The sequence below is a fragment of the Erpetoichthys calabaricus genome, chromosome 5, assembly GCF_900747795.2.
Source record: "Erpetoichthys calabaricus chromosome 5, fErpCal1.3, whole genome shotgun sequence".
NCBI classification, from domain to species: Eukaryota; Metazoa; Chordata; class Cladistia; order Polypteriformes; family Polypteridae; genus Erpetoichthys; species Erpetoichthys calabaricus.
In genome coordinates, this window is record NC_041398.2 from 177,979,338 (window position 1) to 178,000,522 (window position 21,185).

Consider the following 21,185-nt stretch of genomic DNA (forward strand, 5'->3'; position numbering starts at 1 on the left):
ATATGTTTAGAAAGTGTGTCTTACACTTGAGCATAGGTTTCCAAACTGGGCGTCACTACACCTTGGGGTCTCATGAAGGCAATGTTCTAATTTGTTTTAAATTTTCAATTTCAGTTTCGACTTTCAAAATAGAACAAACATATCTATAGTACAGCTGTCAAATTAGCCAAAAACCAGGTACAAATAATCGAATGTATTTGAATACATTCAAAAGCACCCTAAATATTCTGGGTGTTGCATATGTGTCTGTACTGTAAGAGCCTTTTTTATATTTGTTATTAATGTTTTGACATTTTTGCTTACGATGCATCTGCAAACCAATTACATGCTTATGACAAATGCACAATTGCTTATCATAAGCAGGTGAAGACTGCAGTCTTCAATACACAGTAGTTCACTTCGATTTTCCACACAAAGTAATATGACCAAAATGTATTTCATACAGAAATCACCTGGAGAAAATCATTTTTGGTTGCTTAAACGTGCTGAATGTAATCCAACAAAAAACACTGCTGATTAAGTCTGTGGGACACAACCTACAGACACAACCCGATATTTTGTCACATGAAACAGCAGGTGAGTGCTGCTGGGAGGAACTAGCGGTCAATATATAACATATGGGACTAAACTAAACTTTTGTTTCTCATTTTTATTTTTTTTTTACATTTACAGAAGATTGTAATACATTTGATCTTAACGCTTTTGTTTTCCATTACGCCTTAGTTTTAGGCATTGTGTGTGAAGGGAATATTCAATTACAGTGTAGTCTGCATGTGAGCATTGCTAACATTTAAAAATCTAGGGAAATTGTGACATTTATGATAAACTGAAAATCTGATATGCTTCTTTATGAGACATTAAAATACAGAAAGTTTAGAAATCATTAATGAAGGAATGTAAATTAACAAATTTCACATTTGACCACACATCAAAGAAATTTGTAAAACTCGGCAGTCATGTGTGAATCATTAAATACTGTATAGAAAATTTCTCATTAAAAAGTTTGTAAATGCAAAGTTTTCTACTCCCCTTCTAAAGTCATCCTACATATGTAATTATACAGGAATATTATGCTGGAAAGTCAAACAGAAATTTGGAAGATCTTGGATTGGAAAGTTTGTTTTTTTTTTTTTCTAACAAACTGTGCACACCGTTAAAGTGTTCACAATATCCAGAGTGTTTCATTATTTTAATTATTGCTGGTTTTCATCATAAAAAATATAATTAGCTTTTAAATGTCAATTTATATTTCAAAGTTTTCCTAGTACGTACATCTGTTGTCTTAATATATTGCCTAATTGAGCAACTTGCTGGTACAGCATGAGAGTTGATGAACAAAATTAGTTGAAGTCAGTGCTTAGTCAAAGATTTTACTTTTTCATATAACAATTACCTTTTTCTGAAGTTTTTACTTTGGTTTTTGCTGGTGATGTAATTGGATCTTCAGATGTTGTGCTCATGTCATCATCCTCTAAGGCCACACATATCTCTCCTGTGTAAATCATATAAACAAGTCATATTTATTCCTAATTAATTTTCTCTTTTAAAATGTTGATCCAGTAAGAAAATACATTGTTAACAGTATAAAATCCTCTGACCCCAACTTATATGAGTAGCAAAGATTTACGTTGCCAACAGCATTGTTATATACAGCAACAAAATTGATTTTATATAGCACATTTGTGTAAAAAAAAACTTGTACCAAGACATTTTCAGGGTAAACTATGAAAGTTTCCATATTTCTACATTTGAAGGGCTAAAAAATTAAGTGGCTTGCTCACTGATGATTGAGTATAGAACTAGGAAATTTAGCCACTTGACCACCATTACCTGCTACAAGCCAATTAAATGGGACAGCATACAGTGAGTACATTTTAAACATATTGAGCATTAACACTTAAAACACTAAATTGTGTTTTAATGGAAATAATTCTTTAAAATGAGATTTGTCATCCTAAGATGTACCAGATAGACCATAAGCGAACAATCAAGTTAAGTTTAAGGGTTGCTTGGGAATTGAACAAGTGGTTCTTTTGTTAATATAGAACTCCAGCACAGGATCAAATTTCACATTCATAATATTCTTCAAAAAAATGAACAAAGCATGTGATTTCCTTCATTAATCCTGCCATTATCCTTGTTACCACCACATTACCACAAAGAAAATAAAATACATACCCAAAAACCAGTACCTGAAGAAGAGTTGGAGCATTGGGAATAAAAGTTCTCCTGCATTTTTTTTTTTGGGAATATATAGTGTATTAGAATCTGTTTGTGCTTCTTCTTGCAGGTTATTCATTATTTTATCAGTGAAATATTTTATACAAGTAGTTTGACTGGATGAGGGCATATATACACAGTGCATCCGGAAAGTATTCACAGCGCATCACTTTTTCCACATTTTGTTATGTTACAGCCTTATTCCAAAATGGATTAAATTCATTTTTTTCCTCAGAATTCTACACACAACACCCCATAATGACAACGTGAAAAAAGTTTACTTGAGGTTTTTGCAAATTTATTAAAAATAAAAAAAATTGAGAAAGCACATGTACATAAGTATTCACAGCCTTTGCCGTGAAGCTCGAAATTGAGCTCAGGTTCATCCTGTTTCCCCTGATCATCCTTAAGATGTTTCTGCAGCTTAATTGGAGTCCACCTGTGGTAAATTCAGTTGATTGGACATGATTTGGAAAGGCACACACCTGTCTATATAAGGTCCCACAGTTGACAGTTCATGTCAGAGCACAAAGCAAGCATGAAGTCAAAGGAATTGTCTGTAGACCTCCGAGACAGGATTGTCTCGAGGCATATATCTGGGGAAGGTTACAGAAACATTTCTGCTGCTTTTGAAGGTCCCAGTGAGCACAGTGGCCTCCATCATCCGTAAGTGGAAGAAGTTCGAAACCACCAGGACTCTTCCTAGAGCTGGCCGGCCATCTAAACTGAGCGATCGGGGGAGAACGGCCTTAGTCAGGGAGGTGTCCAAGAGCCCGATGGTCACTCTGTCAGAGCTCCAGAGGTCCTCTGTGGAGAGAGGAGAACCTTCCAGAAGGACAACCATCTCTGCAGCAATCCACCAATCAGGCCTGTGTGGTAGAGTGGCCAGACGGAAGCCACTCCTTAGTAAAAGGCACATGGCAGCCCACCTGGAGTTTGCTAAAAGACACCTGAAGGACTCAGACCATGAGAAAGAAAATTCTCTGGTCTGATGAGACAAAGATTGAACTCTTTGGTGTGAATGCCAGGCGTCACATTTGGAGGAAACCTGGCACCATCCCTTCAGTGAAGCATGGTGGTGGCAGCATCATGCTATGGGGATGTTTTTCAGCGGCAGGAACTGGGAGACTAGTCAGGATAAAGGGAAAGATGACTGCAGCAATGTACAGAGACATCCTGGATGAAAACCTGCTCCAGAGCGCTCTTGACCTCAGACTGGGGCGACGGTTCATCTTTCAGCAGGACAACGACCCTAAGCACACAGCCAAGATATCAAAGGAGTGGCTTCAGGACAACTCTGTGAATGTCCTTGAGTGGCCCAGCCAGAGCCCAGACTTGAATCTGATTGAACATCTCTGGAGAGATCTTAAAATGGCTGTGCACCGACGCTTCCCATCCAACCTGATGGAGCTTGAGAGGTGCAGCAAAGAGGAATGGGCGAAACTGGCCAAGGATAGGTGTGCCAAGCTTGTGGCATCATATTCAACAAGACTTGAGGCTGTAATTGCTGCCAAAGGTGCATCGACAAAGTATTGAGCAAAGGCTGTGAATACTTATGTACATGTGATTTCTCAGTTTTTTTATTTTTAATAAATTTGCAAAAACCTCAAGTAAAGTTTTTCCACATTGTCATTATGGGGTGTTGTGTGCAGAATTCTGAGGGAAAAAATGAAATTAATCCATTTTGGAATAAGGCTGTAACATAAGAAAAGGTGGAAAAAGTGATGCGCTGTGAATACTTTCTGGATGCACTATAATATATATATATATATATATATATATATATATATATATATATATAATTTTATATATTATATATAATATATATTATATATGCCCTCATCCAGTCAAACTACTTGTATAAAATATTACACTGATAAAATAATGAATAACCTGCAAGAAGATACTTTATTAATCCTCAAGGGGAAATTCACTATATATGTATATGTATATGTGTGTGTGTGTGTATATAATAAATATATATAATATATATATATATATATATATATATATATATATATACAGTGGGTACGGAAAGTATTCAGACCCCCTTCAATTTTTCACTCTTTGTCATATTGCAGCCATTTGCTAAAATCATTTAAATTAATTTTTTCCCTCATTAATGTACACACAGCACCCCATATTGACAGACAAAAAAAAGAATTTTTGAAATTGTTGTAGATTTATTAAAAAAGAAAAACTGAAATATCACATGGTCCTAAGTATTCAGACCCTATGCTCAGTATTTAGTAGAAGCACCCTTTTAAGCTAATACAGCCATGAGTCTTCTTGGGAAAGATGCAACAAGTTTTTCACACCTGGATTTGGGGATCCTCTGCCATTCCTCCTTGCAGATCCTCTCCAGTTCTGTCAGGTTGGATGGTAAACGTTGGTGGACAGCCATTTTTAGGTCTCTCCAGAGATGATCAATTGGGTTTAAGTCATGGCTGTGGCTGGGCCATTCAAGAACAGTCACAGAGTTGTTGTGAAGCCACTCCTTCGTTATTTTAGCTGTGTGCTTAGGGTCATTGTCTCTTTGGAAGGTAAACCTTTGGCCCAGTCTGAGGTCCTTAGCACTCTGGAAAAGGTTTTTGTCCAGGATATCCCTATACTTGGCCGCATTCATCTTTCCCTCGATTGCAACCAGTCATCCTGTCCCTGCAGCTGAAAAACACCCCCACAGCATGATGCTGCCACCGCCATGCTTCACTGTGGGGACTGTATTGGACAAGTGATGAGCAGTGCCTGGTTGTCTCCACACATACCGCGTATGGGGATGCGGATGTACAATTTAAACAGATTTTTATCCATCCATCCATCCATCCATTTTCCAACCCGCTGAATCCAAACAGGGTCACGGGGGTCTGCTGGAGCCAATCCCAGCCAACACAAGGCACAAGGCAGGGAACTAATCCCGGGCAGGGTGCCAACCCACCGCAGGACACACACAAACACACCCACACACCAAGCACACACTAGGGCCAATTTAGAATCGCCAATCCACCTAACCTGCATGTCTTTGGATTGTGGGAGGAAACCGGAGCGCCCGGAGGAAACCCACGCAGACACGGGGAGAACATGCAAACTCCACGCAGGGAGGACCCGGGAATCGAACCCAGGTCCCCAGGTCTCCCAACTGCGAGGCAGCAGCGCTACCCACTGCGCCACCGTGCCGCCCACAGATTTTTATTTTCATGGGAATTGTTACATATGCATAATAGAACTATTTTACATTACAGCGAGTAATTAACCATATTAAAAAAGAGTAAAACGTAATAATTTGAAAGTAAATTATGTTTCATGTTGCGTTAGTTATTCGTTGCGTAATAAGATTTTGTTCTGTTTGGCTTTGAAATTAACACACAAATACTTTATAAACTTACACGTTTACTGTAAAACTTCAGTAAAAACATTTCTTTTAATTACATTTTCGTCAATATCACATTTAATTTTGATTCTGTGTTTGGACTTTCATCGTGACAACGCAACGTATAACTGGCCGTGATTGTATTTCCTTTCTTTCTCTCTATTAAATAAACCGACTTTTTCGAATGTTTGGCACTGAGATTTGTTAATTGTCTTTTCAAAAGCTATTCTAACGGCAAACTGTTAACGTTTTAATACGAATGGCATATCAAGATCTCCTTTGTGTTGTAATGTTATCTGCGGAAGATGTACTACATTACCTTTCTTGGATTCTACAGTAATTTGTGCGGTGGAAGACTGGACAGTGTTAACGGTTGTAGATATTCTTCGGGATATTGTAAATTGATGTTTTAATCTTCCGCATGATCACCACCAACTGTTTCAGCATAGATTTAACCAATTTGCCATGTAACCGATCAACATTTTTGGCGCTGATTCGTTTGACTTCATCATTTCTCGGTGCTTGGATTGCCCATGTACTAATTTTTTTTCTGTTGATAACCTTTCGTGATGAAATTCTTCAATAAGATTTGGACATAATACATCTTCTTTAATTGGGAACTTAAAGTGAGGAAAACTTTAAAATTTATAAGAGCTGAGACAGCAGAAACTGTCTGTCAAAAGCACTCACACGAATGAGAGGCGAGATTACCGTGTGCGTGGTTGAATATGGTTGAGAGGGGGGCATTACTTGAAAAAATCTCATGGCCAAAGACTCATCCTGGGGGACTTGAAAAAATCTTCCAAAAAGTCTTGTCTCGTTGCAGAGTAAATAACACAAGATAAAATTAGAAAATTTTCATGTGTTTATGCTGCATACTACACACTTGTTTTCTGTATCTGTTTATCCTATTTGTGATCATGGCGGGGTGAGGTGTATGTGGTTGGCAGAGCCTCTCTAGGCAACATCAACCATCTGACACAAAGTGACTCAACATTGGCCAGCAAAGTGAGTTCTGTGTGTATTGAACATATACTTTTATATATAATATTAATAGCTAAATGATAAAGAAATTAATGCTACAATAATCATTCATGTCTGACATTCCATATGTCTGATTAGTTTTTTGATGTGCTGTTGCTTCAGTCTGCAGGTAGGCCTGAAGTATGTAGAGCAACCGATTGAGCTAAAGAGACTGATTCATGTGTTCTTTTCATTAACATATTTTATTCTGGATAGTTAGAAGGCAGTTACTAGTATGTCTCATTTTGTATTGCATAAAACAGGCCTGTGTGAAACAGGATGGACATTGAGCTGACTTCAGATGACATGCCCACCTTTCCCCAGCCTTCCTCTTTATAGGGAGGGTGGTGGTGGGTAATCCTTCTGCCTGACTAAAGACTGTCTGTGTTTAAACTATGAAAATGTCATTTTAATGCAGCGAAAACATGGAAATAAACCTACACAAAACTGCAATTTCCATGTCTACTGATGATGTGACATAAATTGAATAAAATGCGGAATATTTTCTGATTGCTAGGATTGCATGTACTGTATTCATATTAGTAACATGAGTTTCTTATGCACTGAAGTTTTGTCATGATATGAGTTAACTGTGTGATATGATAAATGGCAATTTACGTTATATTACCTGCATTGAGCATGTCCGTACTGGACTGGGTTTCTTCTTCACAGTTTTTGGTGAGAGAGTCTGAACACCTAGCATTCTCCTCTTCTGTAGGGTGTGATACAACTTCAGAGGTTAAGATGGCATCAAGCTCTTGAAAAAACTTCATGGTTTTTCCCAAGTCACCAGAGTTGCGGGCATACTTGACTGTTCTGTATTCATATTTCAGGTTTTTATATTTTGCCCTGCACTGTTTCCAATCCCTAAACACTCCAAACTCCTGCAGCCTGTTAGAAATGTAGATGAACATTGCTTTGTTTCTGGTGGCACCAAGAAGGTAGTTCTGTACATTTTTCTCTGACCAGACATTTAGAAGAGCTTTAACCTCGTCTTCAGTCCAATGCTTCCCTGCTCCACACTCCATGTTCAAAATAACCTGGAAATAATTCACTGCCTCCCCTGTGACATCTAGTTTCCTAGGCAACCAGATGGCTGGTTGGCACTGCACACCCACGCAGACAAAAAGAGCTTGTTTACTGGCTTAAGCTGCAATGAGTGGGAGGGAGCTTATGTAACCGGAGAAGCAGCCTCCCAAGCAGGCTGCAATGCAGAAACAATCCAAATAAGGCAACTCTGAAAAAAATGCTTTCGAGAGCACTCTTGCTATATATTTGATCTGATAACACAGTGAAAGGTAACACAGCTCTCATTTGTCCTTCTTTAAAACATACCAGCAGTGAGCTACTTTCATATTCTTCAAAAGGTATGTTTTCTTAGAGTTGAATATATCAATAATAAAATTCATTTTTTTCTGTATTACTGGTGCAGTCACCTAAATCATTCTTTGATTCAGGTAATTTCTGAGATTCTACTTGCTTCCTCTGATAGACTGACTATAAATATTAAGCATATACTGGTATTTTAAGTTAGCTTATTGGCATATTTTGTTAAAAGCAAGCCATTGTAAATAAGCCAGGGAAATGGAGAGGTGGTAATTTCAGCATTTAGAATACTTTTAATAACAATAATCATTTCTTTTTTCATATTTTGAACAAAGAATATACAGCTTTTAATACTGCATCTTCAAGAATTTTTAACATTATTTCATTGCATGTGTTTTAATATTGTTCTATTAAAGTTATACTTAAAATTGATTTGCATTTCATGAACAGTTTACTAATAAATCATAGACAAAATGTTCAACTTCATATGATATGGGTTCTTTGAGATTATTAGCACATCATTAGGGGCCAATGATTTCCTTTTCCCTTCTTTATTGTAAACGTATCGATGATTTGATAAATCTCCTACAGACTGAGTGGTTAATTAAGTAGATTCACTTTGGTCAGTTATTGGATTCACTTCCTTATCTGTTGCTAAATTTGTATTTTTTTTATTTTTTTTTTATATCTACCATGGCCATAACATGGGTAGGAGAGCAGCACATTGGTTACTGCTGTAACCTTTACAGCTCTAGGAGTCTAGTCACTGTTTTTGGAGTTTGCAAGCCTCCACGTGTCTTTGTGTGTCATGTATGGGTACCCTGTGGGTAGAGTTATTTCCAAGTAGAGGATTAGTGTGGCGGCAGTGCAGTGAAGTGGATATCTCTCAAAGACCCTGCAGTTTGGGTAGTCCTGTGCTGGACAAATCTCCCCTCCCCCAACTTCCCAATCTGCTGTCTCCTCTTGCCGCACATATAAAGATATAAAAATATACATGTTTAAATATTTTCATAAAATGACACAGTACTCTTATTTTTATTTAAGATGAAATGTAAAATTAGTGGATCAACAGATGGCATAACTGGAGGATCATCTGTTCCATACTAACTACATCAACAGTTACATGCTAAAAGTTATTGGAGAGTGCAGCGTAATTAAACTAACTTGAACAAAGCTTGCTATTGGGGAAAAATCGCAGAGATAGGGAGAATTTACTAAAGTGGATGTGAGAAAAGAAAAAGGAAGCAAAATGGGGCAATGCAAATGTAGGGTTTTTTTGAAAGGTTTCTTGTAATAACAAGTGATGAGGAAAAGTACACTGGTGATAACCTTCATAACAAGGATGTTAGTGCGATTCCTAATCGTGCCGACAGCATTTGCTACAACTGTACATTCCAGCTGTTTCCTCACCTCCTTGCTAACTCCCTGCCTCCACCACTCACTTCTTGAGACAGCACTTTCTATAGGTACTGAATGATGTGCTTGTTTGCTTTATTGGTGAGTTTAAATTGGCATGAAGGCAGTAACTGTGATTGTGTTGGCAGTCCGATTTGTGAGGGTTTGTCTTCATCTTCATGTAACACTGAACTGAACTAAGCAAGATGCAAAATGAAAAATGGATAGGCTATCAGATCCTACTTTTGTGTGGCACTCCATTAAATAACACTGTACAAATCCCAGCTAATTAAAGCATGCTTATGTGAACATTCTATGTTCGTGTTAAATACTCATTGTCCATGCTTTTAGGAAGACATGTAAGAATTAAGCTTGATATGTGTCAAATGTAAAGACACAAATGCTATATTTTCTTGGCCGATATTTGTTATTCCTGCTTTTGGTATCACTTTAGATTAGGTGTCCATAATTACGCTGTACCTACCATGTAATTACCTGTATAATTACTGAGTAACTCGGTGTCATTACCTTGTATTTACTGTGTAACACTACGTAATGCTGTGGTTAAGCACTCAATTGCAATTGTTATTCCTATTGTCACAAGAATGATTCAGAGACATCATAAAGAGTTGGGGCAGCCACCCGTATATTATTTTTTTCTGCTGCAAAAGTTGTTTTTATGGTAGCACTATGTGCCTAGATCAGAGTCCAAAACAGAACTGCCCGTATTGAGGCAAGATAGCAGTTTTAACAGCCCTGAAGGGAAATGACGTCATCGGTGCAGGAACTAGGAGTGGCGTCCTTGTGCCCGGAAGTGACCTCATCATCGGGGCCAGAAACAGGCAGGATTTCCCAGGAAAGGTCTGCAAGGGACTGAGAGAGAGAGTCAGTACACTCCACCGCCCCCTGGTCTGGCGTAGAATTACTATTGTTTAGGCCCTTCAGCTGTTGCGCACATGTGTGACACTATATATAATATAAAAATTGTGAGTGAGACGCATCTTTGCATAATTTTTAAAAGTATCAAATGTGCTTATTCGCTTAGTGACCTGAAGATGCATCTGTGCTGCTAAGAAAAAGATGACTACATGACGGCTCTCTCTGATAAGTGAGCGTAACATGACTAACGAGACATGTGGTAGGCAGTTGGCTATTCATATTTTTTGCAGGGAATGCCACACATTTTCCCTGTTAAAGTTAAATATGCATGTGGTCCATTCATTATAAGGTTAACCCCTAAGAAGAAGGAGCAGTCTCATGACACCACTGCTTATATGGGATTAATAAAGTATCTATCTATCTATCTATCTATCTATCTATCTATCTATCTATCTATCTATCTATCTTATAAAACTGAAAATAAATGTTCGCTTTAAGACCTATAAAGAAATTATTTTAAAAATTATGATAACATGAACATTTTATTTAAAAAGAATGACTTTTGTTCTTTGTTTAGAAAAAGTAAACATAATCTTTGTCACTGCTGATTATTCTTTCTTTAAATAAACATAGTCTTTGTTAGTAATCATTATTTGTTGTAATTATGAAATACAGTACATAACATGGTGAAGTCAGCTTAGAATGTAACTGGTGCAGAGCTGCCTCCTGTCCAATACATTAAAAACACTTTCTGCCTTTCTATGTCAGCCTGTGTTATATAAGACTTCAGCCATTATGCATAGTCACTTTTCTTACTCTTTTATTCTGCCTAGCAATACAGGATAACTGGCACTGGTGTCACTAGGTGTATGAACAGTTTACATCCACCAGTCATAAAGCTACTGAACAATCACTTATACTGAGAACTGCAGGAATATTTCCTATGCATCTCAACTGATATTGTATTAAATATATTCAGTTATATTCATTGTCTCAACATTGTCTGTTGTTGGTATTGTAAACTGCTTAAAGTCAGTAGGAGACATGCAACTAAGAATTTCATTGTACAGTGCTTACATGCTAGTATATCCATCCATCCATTATCCAACCCGCTGAATCCGAACACAGGGTCACGGGGGTCTGCTGGAGCCAATCCCAGCCAACACAGGGCACAAGGCAGGAACCAATCCCGGGCAGGGTGCCAACCCACCGCAGAACACACACAAACACACCCACACACCAAGCACACACTAAGGCCAATTTAGAATTGCCAATCCACCTAACCTGCATGTCTTTGGACTGTGGGAGGAAACCGGAACGCCCGGAGGAAACCCACGCAGACACGGGGAGAACATGCAAACTCCACGCAGGGAGGACCCGGGAAGTGAACCCAGATCCCCAGGTGTCCCAACTGCGAGGCAGCAGCTACCCACTGCGCCACCGTGCCGCCCCATGCTAGTATATTTAAATTTAAACATAATTTGCTCAAAACAATAATAGTGAAATAACTCATGTATAGTGCTTTGTGATTTATCTATAATCTTAAAATTTACAATGTGCTTCTTTTTGCAGACTTTTTTGATAGAGATTGATAAAGAGTATTCATCTTAATTACAGAATTTCGTGACAATGTTTACGGTGAAATGGACTATATAAAGTGACTATAATTTCACTCTTCAGTCTGTACAAAATGCTTTTGGTTATTGTTCACTGTCAAGGACCCTATGCAAACTGAAGACTAAAAATAACCTTGCTCTACGAAAGACTCTACATAGTGTGTACTTTCCCAAAAGGGACTATATACAATAATTGTTTGCTCTACTTCTCTTTGTGCTTTGCACAGTTCTTTATTTTATATATGTTAATCATTGATGGCATCTTAAACTACTTAGCCCCCAGTCAAACTTACTTGCAGGTTTTTAAGTTTAATTTTATTTTTTGATATTTCATCAGAGGTCAAGAAAGTGCTGGAATTGTAACAAGTGATGGAGCTACCAAGCCAGTTTACTCAGTACACAAGGTAGGCTGCCGTTATATTCAAAATTCTTATCAAATACTTTCTTTTGGAACTGCAACAGAGTTATAATTTCATTTGAGGGTAGAGAGCCAAAATAATTCCTATGAGTAAAATGTGGGTGTATTTTTTTTTTTGTTTAGTAAAATAGGAGCACAGTTGTAAATAGCTGATTTACATTTAGAATTAGAGTGGTACATCACCCTTTGCCACCTTGAAATACATAGATCTCTGTTTAATTTTATTTTGGGGTGCCTCCAGTAAGGAGTTTTATATGTTCAATTATATTTGTTTGGGTTTCTTCTAGGATTACCAACAGTTTAAAGACATGCTGGTGTTTTAAAATCAGCCATATAGAAATGTGTGTACTCTAATAGTCTGGAGTTCTGTCCATGGTTGGATTTTGCCTTATACCTGTTGAGGCTGTATCAGCAACATTATTATAGTAAAATAATAAGGTTGAACAATATGAATGCTTTCTAGGCGCTCTGTAAAAAGAAGTTGGTACCAAGACAGTCAAGCACTGTGTTAAAATTACGACAATAATATAATTAATTAAGACTAGATTCTACCATCCTGGCAATCCTGACTCTTTATAGTTGTATATTTCCTATGTAAAACGTTACAGGGTTGCAATTCCTTGCCACCCCTTTAAATGAAATCCAGTAGGACTAGTGCAGCTCAGATTTCTCTAGAAAAATTAGTTGGAGGATGTGTGCTGATGATCATTTTGCTTCAAGTTATCTTAATGCATACTGCAGTAAAAAATTAAAAAGTGGATTATTTGCTTTCAACCTTCCACAGGTATTAGGCTGGTACACCACTATGATGGCTGAAATGTTCACCTTTAACCACTTCAATTAATTATACTTTTTTGTAGTATCACATAATCCAGTGATCTTTAACTCTGTTTCATTCTTGGATTCATTTTTTCTTTTGTTAACTGTTGGAGACTCCTTGCAGTTTGACCATTTCGCTTGCATTTCCACTGCAAGCAAGTACTGTATATGTTTTTATAATTGGCTACATTACTAAGTTCATGTAAGTTCCTCCCTGCACCAACAAAGGCCGACTCTTTGCTGGTGGATGTTGCACTCTGTGGTAGTGTATGTTGGGACACAAGCCAATGTTCATCCTCTAACAGCTTCAGCTGCTGTTAGAAATCAAATGCATGGCATGATAACATAAAACAAACCGTGCAAGTGCTGTGTCACAGAATGATGATCATGCTTGTTTTCAGAACCCTCCAGATGTCACTTGTGTGTTAACCTTAAAGGGTTTTAAAAATAATACTGCTGTGGTGCTGCTTCAGTCAAGAAAAACAATGAATGTTGGGCTTTTGTCCTTGGTGCCGAATACAGAAGTTCAGATAATGCTCATATAATAACACAAGTTTTATTGTGTATATACTGTAGGCAAGTAAGGTAATGGTCTAATCTCCTATGAGTAAGATAAGGGTTACACAATAGGACTCTTGACAAATTTTAAAACTGCACTTATGCAGAGGATGGTTTCCAAAGTCCTCTATTCCATTTTGTGAACAAAGAATACTGCATTCCTGTCAGCAAAAAAATTCTAAACATTCTGTAGTGGCATTCTGACTCGATTAGGTGGAGACAAAGATTCTCAAGTGAGTTAAACTATATGGAAAAAATAACTTCACATCATCGCCTCCTATTAATACCTTTTTTTTTTCCTTTTTGAAAAGGGTATGGGCCTTGTTAACACAGCTTTCCAGACTGAGGATTTGGAAAAGCTTCGGTCTGGTAACCTAGGAATTGGCCATACAAGGTATTCAACTACAGGAGTGTCTGAGCTCCAGAACTGTCAGCCATTTGTAGTTGAAACTCTGCATGGAAAGATTGCAGTTGCTCACAATGGAGAACTAGTTAATTCTCAAAACCTACGTCGAAAGGTAATATTTTTTTAAATTCACTCTGGTTGCTGCTAATGTATCTAAAATATGCAATTAACCAGTAAACTTATCTACTTAATAAATGGTTTACATATGAGGCATTGTTATTGTCTTTTAATATTTTGCTAACTTACCACTAGATAATTATTATCATACAGCATTCAAGGTAGTGCTGGGCGGTATACCGGTTCATACCAAAAACCGTTTTTTATTTTTGTTATGATATGGATTTTTCTTATACCGGAACACCGGTTTAAATAGCCTAAACAACATTCGGAACGTGGCGCAGCGGGAAACTGTTTAAGGGGGACCTTTTTCACTGGTGCACCGCAAAATACGCATCCAACATTGTACATGTGTTAGTGCTAACTTAGTGGAGGTATTGAGCGGTGAAAATGGACAAGGAACATTCTGAAACTGAAGCTGTAGCAGACGATAAAGTTGAACATGATAACACAGAAGAACTTTTGACGAAAAAAGGTGCTGTGTCTGTTATCTGTAGATGCTTTGGTTTTAAAAGGTCGGATGTGGAGCATTATGTTCAAATGTATGAATACTGTTTCTATACTACTGGATAATACTGCAATCCAAGTTGTACTTGTTTTATTTTATTTTTCAATACTGTGTAATGTATTTGGTTACTGTGTAATACTGTGACGGTGCCGGTCCCCTACAGACTCCCTCTTCCCACATGGGAGTTTGTTGAACCAACACCGTCGATAATTATGACCGAGATGAGCTGAGAAATCTCATTGAAGCCAGGGGATGTTGGAAAGTGCTCAAGTGCTTTTGTTAAAAACAGTCAAAGTAAAACCAAAAGTGTCCATTGGACAGTGTTCAGAAAAATACAGTACCCAAATAAATAGCAAATCCATAAAGCCAGTGAAATGTGGGGATAAAATCCATAATAAATATATCCGTTAAAATGCAGTCTCTCTCCTCGCCCGATCGCAGCACACCACCTTCTGTCTCCACGGCTCACCCTTCACTGGCGTTGCTGATGGAGCCTTTACAGCACAAACTGCTTTCTGCCAACCCCTGTTTTGGCTGCCGCCACACTGCGCAGCCAGACTGTCCGAGGTCGGCACACCTCCCATCTTCCTTCGTGGTCACTCAGTCACTCCTCAGATCCATTTGGAGGTCTTACATTTCGCTCGCCCCACTCCACACGCTTACTCAGTGGGGTGAACCAGCCCCTAGATCGCCTAAGCCTGCACTCCCTCACGGAGCCCCAGCTCGTGCTGCCTTCTCCTTCCTGGTGTCTGGATCATCTCCCATGACTGCCTTTTCCCTTCTTTAACCTCCTTGTGTTCTATCTTTCCTTCCCCCATCCTGCCGGCCCATAAATATACGTCTCCGTCCGTGGGCTCAGGGCCTTATTCACACGCCACACTAAGCCGATGAAGCAATTGAGAATGATCAGATGCGACTCGCCCCAATCACCTCATCAACTCCCTGCGGTCGAATAATCGCGCCCACGAAGACAGACACGGCGAACTGGATTTAAAAATGGACCTTTTTTTTTTTTGTTTTTTTTTTGACCCACTAAACAACAAATAGTATTATAAATGCAAGTTGCAGTTTTATTATTTATTATATATTATATAATATATATATAGTTTAGCTTAAAGCAAGGTCTATATTAATGCAATTTGCCTTAATGACGGTTCAGTTGGTAAAGATGTCATGTCCAAGTTGCACTTGTTTTATTTTAGTTTGGTGAATACTGTGTAATGTACCTGGGCTTGAAGTTTTGATGTAATAGTATTACTGGAAGTTGCACTATTATTTATTTTATTGTTATTATTTATTAGTTTATATATTATGCAGTTTAATGATGGTAAAGTTGTTTAAAAAGTCACTTTAACATGTCAGTGGACAGAGACTGTTAACATTAACAAAGTGTAGTTGGTTTACAAAAAATATTTGCCATTTATTCCTTTTCTAAGACATGTTCAGTACAATACAACTAAATGCCTCTTTGGATGGTTGACAATTTGTTGTCAAAGTTTTAGTTTAAGTGGTTTGCAAAATTTGTTCAATAGAAAGGTTCTATATTTTGACAGCAACTGTCATGCAGTGTGATTCCTTCTCTTCATTAGTGCCCCCCCCCCCCCCCCTTGATCACTTTATGGAGCCATGCAAACCTGTATTAATACTTGTGTGCACATTAAAATGTTTTTTTGTACAATGTACAATTCTTATGACAGTGGAATAGGTTATTCTTAGCCAGTCTACAGCAGTAATTGCAGTGGAAAATGTGATTAACTCATGCATGGGAAAAAAATACCGTCGAATACCGTGAAACCGGTACAATCTTGAAAAATACCGTGATATAGAATTTTGGTCATACCGCCCAGCACTAATTCAAGGATAAGTATTTTTCAAGTCAAAGTTATTTCTTTACAATCATGGTATGTATATGTCTGCCTCATTAAATTGTGCTCTAAAGTGAAGCATATTTTATAAATATTTAGCCTGCTCATGTGTTTTGTAATGAAGCTTTATAGGTACTGAGATCCCATTGTAAAGAAAAGCCTTTAAACTTATTAAATATATCAATTTTTCAACCCAAAATGCTATTGAGTATTGAGATTACACATACGTTGCAAAACAGTGATAGGTGGAAAAGTGAAAGGCAAAAAGCAAATCATTGTTGTGGGGTTTAGCCATTTTAAAGGACACCTGCTGTGTGCCTGACTTTGCCATCTACCCTATTCATCTGCCTCTTCAGCACCCTTTCAGCCTCAGGGGCATGGATTCACCTCAAATAGTCATTGCTAAACACTATTATTGATATTAAATGTTTATTGTCAGATGTGAATTGCTGTTTGTATTTTCTAGACAACTAGCTGATAATAACAAAAAAGGTACACGATTATTCTGGCTTATTGTCTTTTATTCTGTTTCAAAGCTTTGTGTATCCTGTATCTTTTATTTATTATTTTGTGCAGATATTATTGTTATTCAACTTTGTATATGTCCTGTTATTCATTCTGAATTTCTGTGAAGCGCTTTGAGCATGGGAAAGGTGCTATATAAATAAAATGTCATATTAGTATTATCATTGTACCAGGAACATTCATCTCTGTTCTGAATAAAAACTTAAGATTAAAAAAAAAGTAACTTGGTCATTACTATAAACAACCAGTGGTAAGCAACAAATAAAAACATTGAAATTTTTGGTTGGAGTATTCCTTTAATGTTGAAAGCACATTTAGTGAAAATGTATTGTCTCTTTCATTACACCATCACTGTTGTTTTAAAAAATAGAAATATCTATAGACATTTTGGATATTGTAAGGTTATTGTCAGATTATGGATATAAAAAAGTAAATGGAAAAAGGAAAGAGTATTTTCATCGGTGGGGTTAAGTAATGTTCAAAGTGTCCTTTCCTCTGTATAGTAGAAGAAAACAAGTCGGCACACTGCCAACAGCCAATGCAGCATACATCTCTCTTCAGTTTTCTTAAAGCCTGTCCCTTCACCATGTTGGTCATCACACTGTCAAATAATGAAGTGGGGGGTTCCTTTTATGATTATGCCAGAGGACGTAATGAGGTTGAGATTACAGCTGCTCTTTCTACAGTGGAAGAAACGGATATGTTTTACTTCCATCCTATTCCACCATCTTCATTTTTTTTTTCTTTTGATTTGATCCCAATAAGAACAGTAAAGTGAACACACATCTCATTCCTAAGTATATTACTTTCTTTCCAAAATGTGAAATCTGTATTTTTTTATGTATTGCACAGGTAATGCATCATGGAGTTGGTTTGTCAACAAGTTCTGACAGTGAACTCATAACTCAGCTATTAGCATTGACACCTCCATTGGAAGAAGCTGGTACTCCAGACTGGGTGGCACGGTATGTAATTCAAATTGTTAGGTTAATATGTGAAGAATTGTGATATTCCTTAGTAATACTAAATTTTTAAAGCAATGATTTCATCTTTATTTTTATTTATATTCAGCCAATTAAGGATTACAGTAGACCCCCGCAAAGTCAGGGTTCAGAGTTTGCGGCCTCAGTCATTCGCGGATTTTTCCTTTGAACCTATCTAATAATTGAAACCGCAAATATCCTGCACAGTTTTTATGGCAATACTGTACTGTAAAGAGAAAAGGAAGCAACTGTAGAGGAAGCGCGGCTTGGAATGGTGAAAGTAGCCAATAGAATTTGAAACTGCAACTCCCAGTAGTCCCTGCAGTGGCTCTGATTGGTCTTCTGCTGAGGGTGCTGGGGCTGTTGGGGTCAATGGATGTCAGCGTGGCTTTTAAAAAGGGGGCCGGTGACCAAAAGCAAAAAAAAAAAAAAAAAGTTTTTGTAATTTGTGTTTCAAGTTCCTGTCTCTCTGCCTGCCTTCTGTTGTGTTACCTGAACTTATTTGTTTTGTCCTGGATCGTTTCGTGTTTGCCGTCTGGATTGTCTGCCGTCTGCCTATGTACATGAGGACTGTAAGTGGATTTATGGCCATCTCTGCAAAGAAAGAAGCGCTCCTGAACCCGTCCACCCATCTTCACCATTTCAGGAACTAGCGGTTCTTTACATTCCCATTCAACGTGCAGATCTCTGGACTATCTATTTTCATCATTACATTTCATCCGTTGCTGTTTTTCATGAATGTTTTTCATGTTTTACTGTGTGTGTTTTGTTGTATTTAATGTGTAATCGCTGTAAGGGGAACAGGAATGGTGTCGTTTTCATTTATATCATTTGTTTTCATTACATTCTTTATTTGCTGTTTGATTACCGGTTTGCTTTGTTTTTGTCTCTGTTTGTGTGTGTGTGTGTGTGCGGGTCGGTCCAAGGCTGGGTGCGTCCCTGGAAACTCCCCCATAAAAATAAATAAATCACCGTCTTCTCGACAGTGTTTCCGTTTTGTTCCTTTTAACCCTTAAACCACCACAAGCAGCTATAGTCGTTTCCCTGTGCCATTTGCGAGCACGCAGGAGCTAATCAGTCAGTGCCGTACATTCATTGAGCAGCCAGCTCATGACCACTGCCAGCCCCTTGTGAGCAGGGGGACTGAACACACCCCTAGAAGACATGGAAGCTCCTCAAAAAATCACTCTTAAAAAACACTGATAGACTACTTTCACATTGCTCCCTTACTTGCTGGGCTTACTTGCGGCTTCTCTGTCGTGTGATATGCTTCTCGTGCAACACTACGCTTACTTAAAAGCCTGAACAGCACCTGTCCTTTTTGGCTGATTGCTTTGTTTCTCTCTCCTCTCCCCAGACATCCTCTGCTCCTGTTGGGGGTCCCGCTCCCGTTGTGCTCCCCTATGATGTTTGTCTATTCTTTTAATCGATAACTAACTGCATACTGAGCTCGTTTTACTTCTGAAAGAGACATGTTTGTTTGAAGTATTTGAATAAAGTTCCTGTCTCTACAATCTCCTGTGTTTCTGTGTAATTCTATGACCCAAGCGTGACACCCTGCAGCCTCACTGTCCCTGGAATTGAGCCGCTGCATTAGCTTGCCAGCGCCAGCGTTAACCTCTGCGTGCTTGCGTGCTGCCAGTTCAAGCACAGTTGGCTCGGTGATTTGCTGAATTTCATCCATGGTGTCAGTTGCATCTTGTACATATTGTTCCAGTGGTTTTTTAAATCGTTTTTACAGTTTATTAGCAATGTGTAAAATGATCAGTAATTGTGATGCTCTTTGCATGAAAAAAAATGTGTTCTATTAAAATTTCACTTTTTCTTTGTGAAGTGTGACGTTTACTTAAAGTGCAGCAAAAAAGTATTTGGCGTCCAGGGTTGCATTAACCCCCAAGTATGTGGCAGTTTAAGGATTAAAGCCCCAAGATGCTGGTGAAATGCCCTGCACCTTCTAAGGCTTCTGGCAATGAAAATGCGCTTGCATGAATTACAGTACTGGACATATAGCTGTAACATCGGTATTTTACATTCTAGCACTGCGGGAGACATAGCAGTACAGTATACAGGTTTACCTTTACATTTTTATTAGGTAATGTATTAAGCTGAGTTTGAAATTAAATGTAAGTGTTTTGGGGGCATATTTAGGGTTTAAACTATAAAAATAGGCATTTTTTTTAACCACATCCAAAATTTGCGGTTTTTCACAATTTGTGGGTGCTCTAGGAACATAACCCCCTGTGAATTTTGGGGGTGTACTGTACTTTTGATATCCAGTATTGTTCATTTATTCATGCATCTGTTTTCAGACCATGCTGTATTTAATATAGCAGAGTTTATCATGAGCCAAAGGCAACAGTCAGACCTAGATAATACACCAAAAATAAACAGAACACATCCACATTCATTCCCTTTAGGATGCAGTAGTGCTGCCAACACAATCCTGTAATTATTACAAGTTGTATCAACTACAGCAACATGCCAGTGATTTTCACCAACTTTGCCATAAAACATACCACAATAAATATTAATGAAAGTGATGACTATTTTCATTCACAGGAGTAAAAGATATTCCCTTTTGTATGACACTAGCTATGCTACCCATCTTAGATGGGTTGAAATCTAAGTAATCAACATAGACTTTTTTTTTTTTTTATTTAAAATTTGGGTTGTCACTTTGGTCTGGTATATTAATACACACTTGTACCCTTTCCTTCGTGGTGGCCTTTTCCTCTTTGGATAGAGCCGCCCATATTCACCACTTCCTCTTGGCATTGCTCGTTGAACTTAACAATAGCCTATAGTTAAAGTGTTTTGCCGAGAAAATGCAAGTGATTGCTACCGCATTGGCCTGGTGTAGTGACTCAAGCCTAGTCATGTTGGGGCTTTGGTTTCCTGATGTGTGTGTTGATGTATAATTATTTTCATTTATTTGTTGCCCACCATGCAAAGTTATCAGTCATTAGCATTTCAGCTATTAACCTCGTCACATGGCCTGAGTGGGTTTAAGAAAGTCTACCATACTGTTGTTGCCATTGTATAACGGCTTACAGTAGAATAGATTGATAAGACCAGTTTTCTTATTTGTAGACCATAAGATGGTATTTTTATTCTTCCTAATACTAGCAAATAGTGGACAAACAGACACACATACATAGAC

The 21,185-nt window shown here is 38.0% G+C and overlaps 2 protein-coding genes across 4 annotated transcripts in view; one reads left to right on the forward strand and one right to left on the reverse strand.

Annotated features, from left to right (window-relative positions):
* paics (phosphoribosylaminoimidazole carboxylase, phosphoribosylaminoimidazole succinocarboxamide synthetase) overlaps nucleotides 1–7,653 on the reverse strand; it is a 78,878-nt gene extending 71,225 nt beyond the window's left edge. For both annotated transcript variants that reach the window (XM_051927806.1, XM_051927805.1), the window contains exons 1-2: nucleotides 7,239–7,653; nucleotides 1,394–1,492 (exon numbers count right to left, since the gene is read on the reverse strand). In XM_051927806.1, coding sequence (XP_051783766.1) covers nucleotides 1,394–1,492; nucleotides 7,239–7,638 — 499 coding nt within the window. In that variant the 5' untranslated portion in view covers nucleotides 7,639–7,653. The remainder of the gene's footprint in view (nucleotides 1–1,393; nucleotides 1,493–7,238) is intronic.
* The window catches only part of ppat (phosphoribosyl pyrophosphate amidotransferase), a 67,884-nt gene that overhangs the window by 30,701 nt on the left and 15,998 nt on the right, over nucleotides 1–21,185 (forward strand). Inside the window, exons 1-4 of one of the 2 annotated variants that reach the window (XM_051927816.1) lie at nucleotides 7,819–7,977; nucleotides 12,164–12,230; nucleotides 13,933–14,139; nucleotides 17,895–18,007. In XM_051927816.1, the coding sequence (XP_051783776.1) occupies nucleotides 13,936–14,139; nucleotides 17,895–18,007 (317 nt within the window). In that variant the 5' untranslated portion in view covers nucleotides 7,819–7,977; nucleotides 12,164–12,230; nucleotides 13,933–13,935. Of the gene's footprint in view, nucleotides 1–7,818; nucleotides 7,978–12,163; nucleotides 12,231–13,932; nucleotides 14,140–17,894; nucleotides 18,008–21,185 lie in introns of those variants that run through there. The other variant, XM_051927815.1, reaches the window with a different exon arrangement.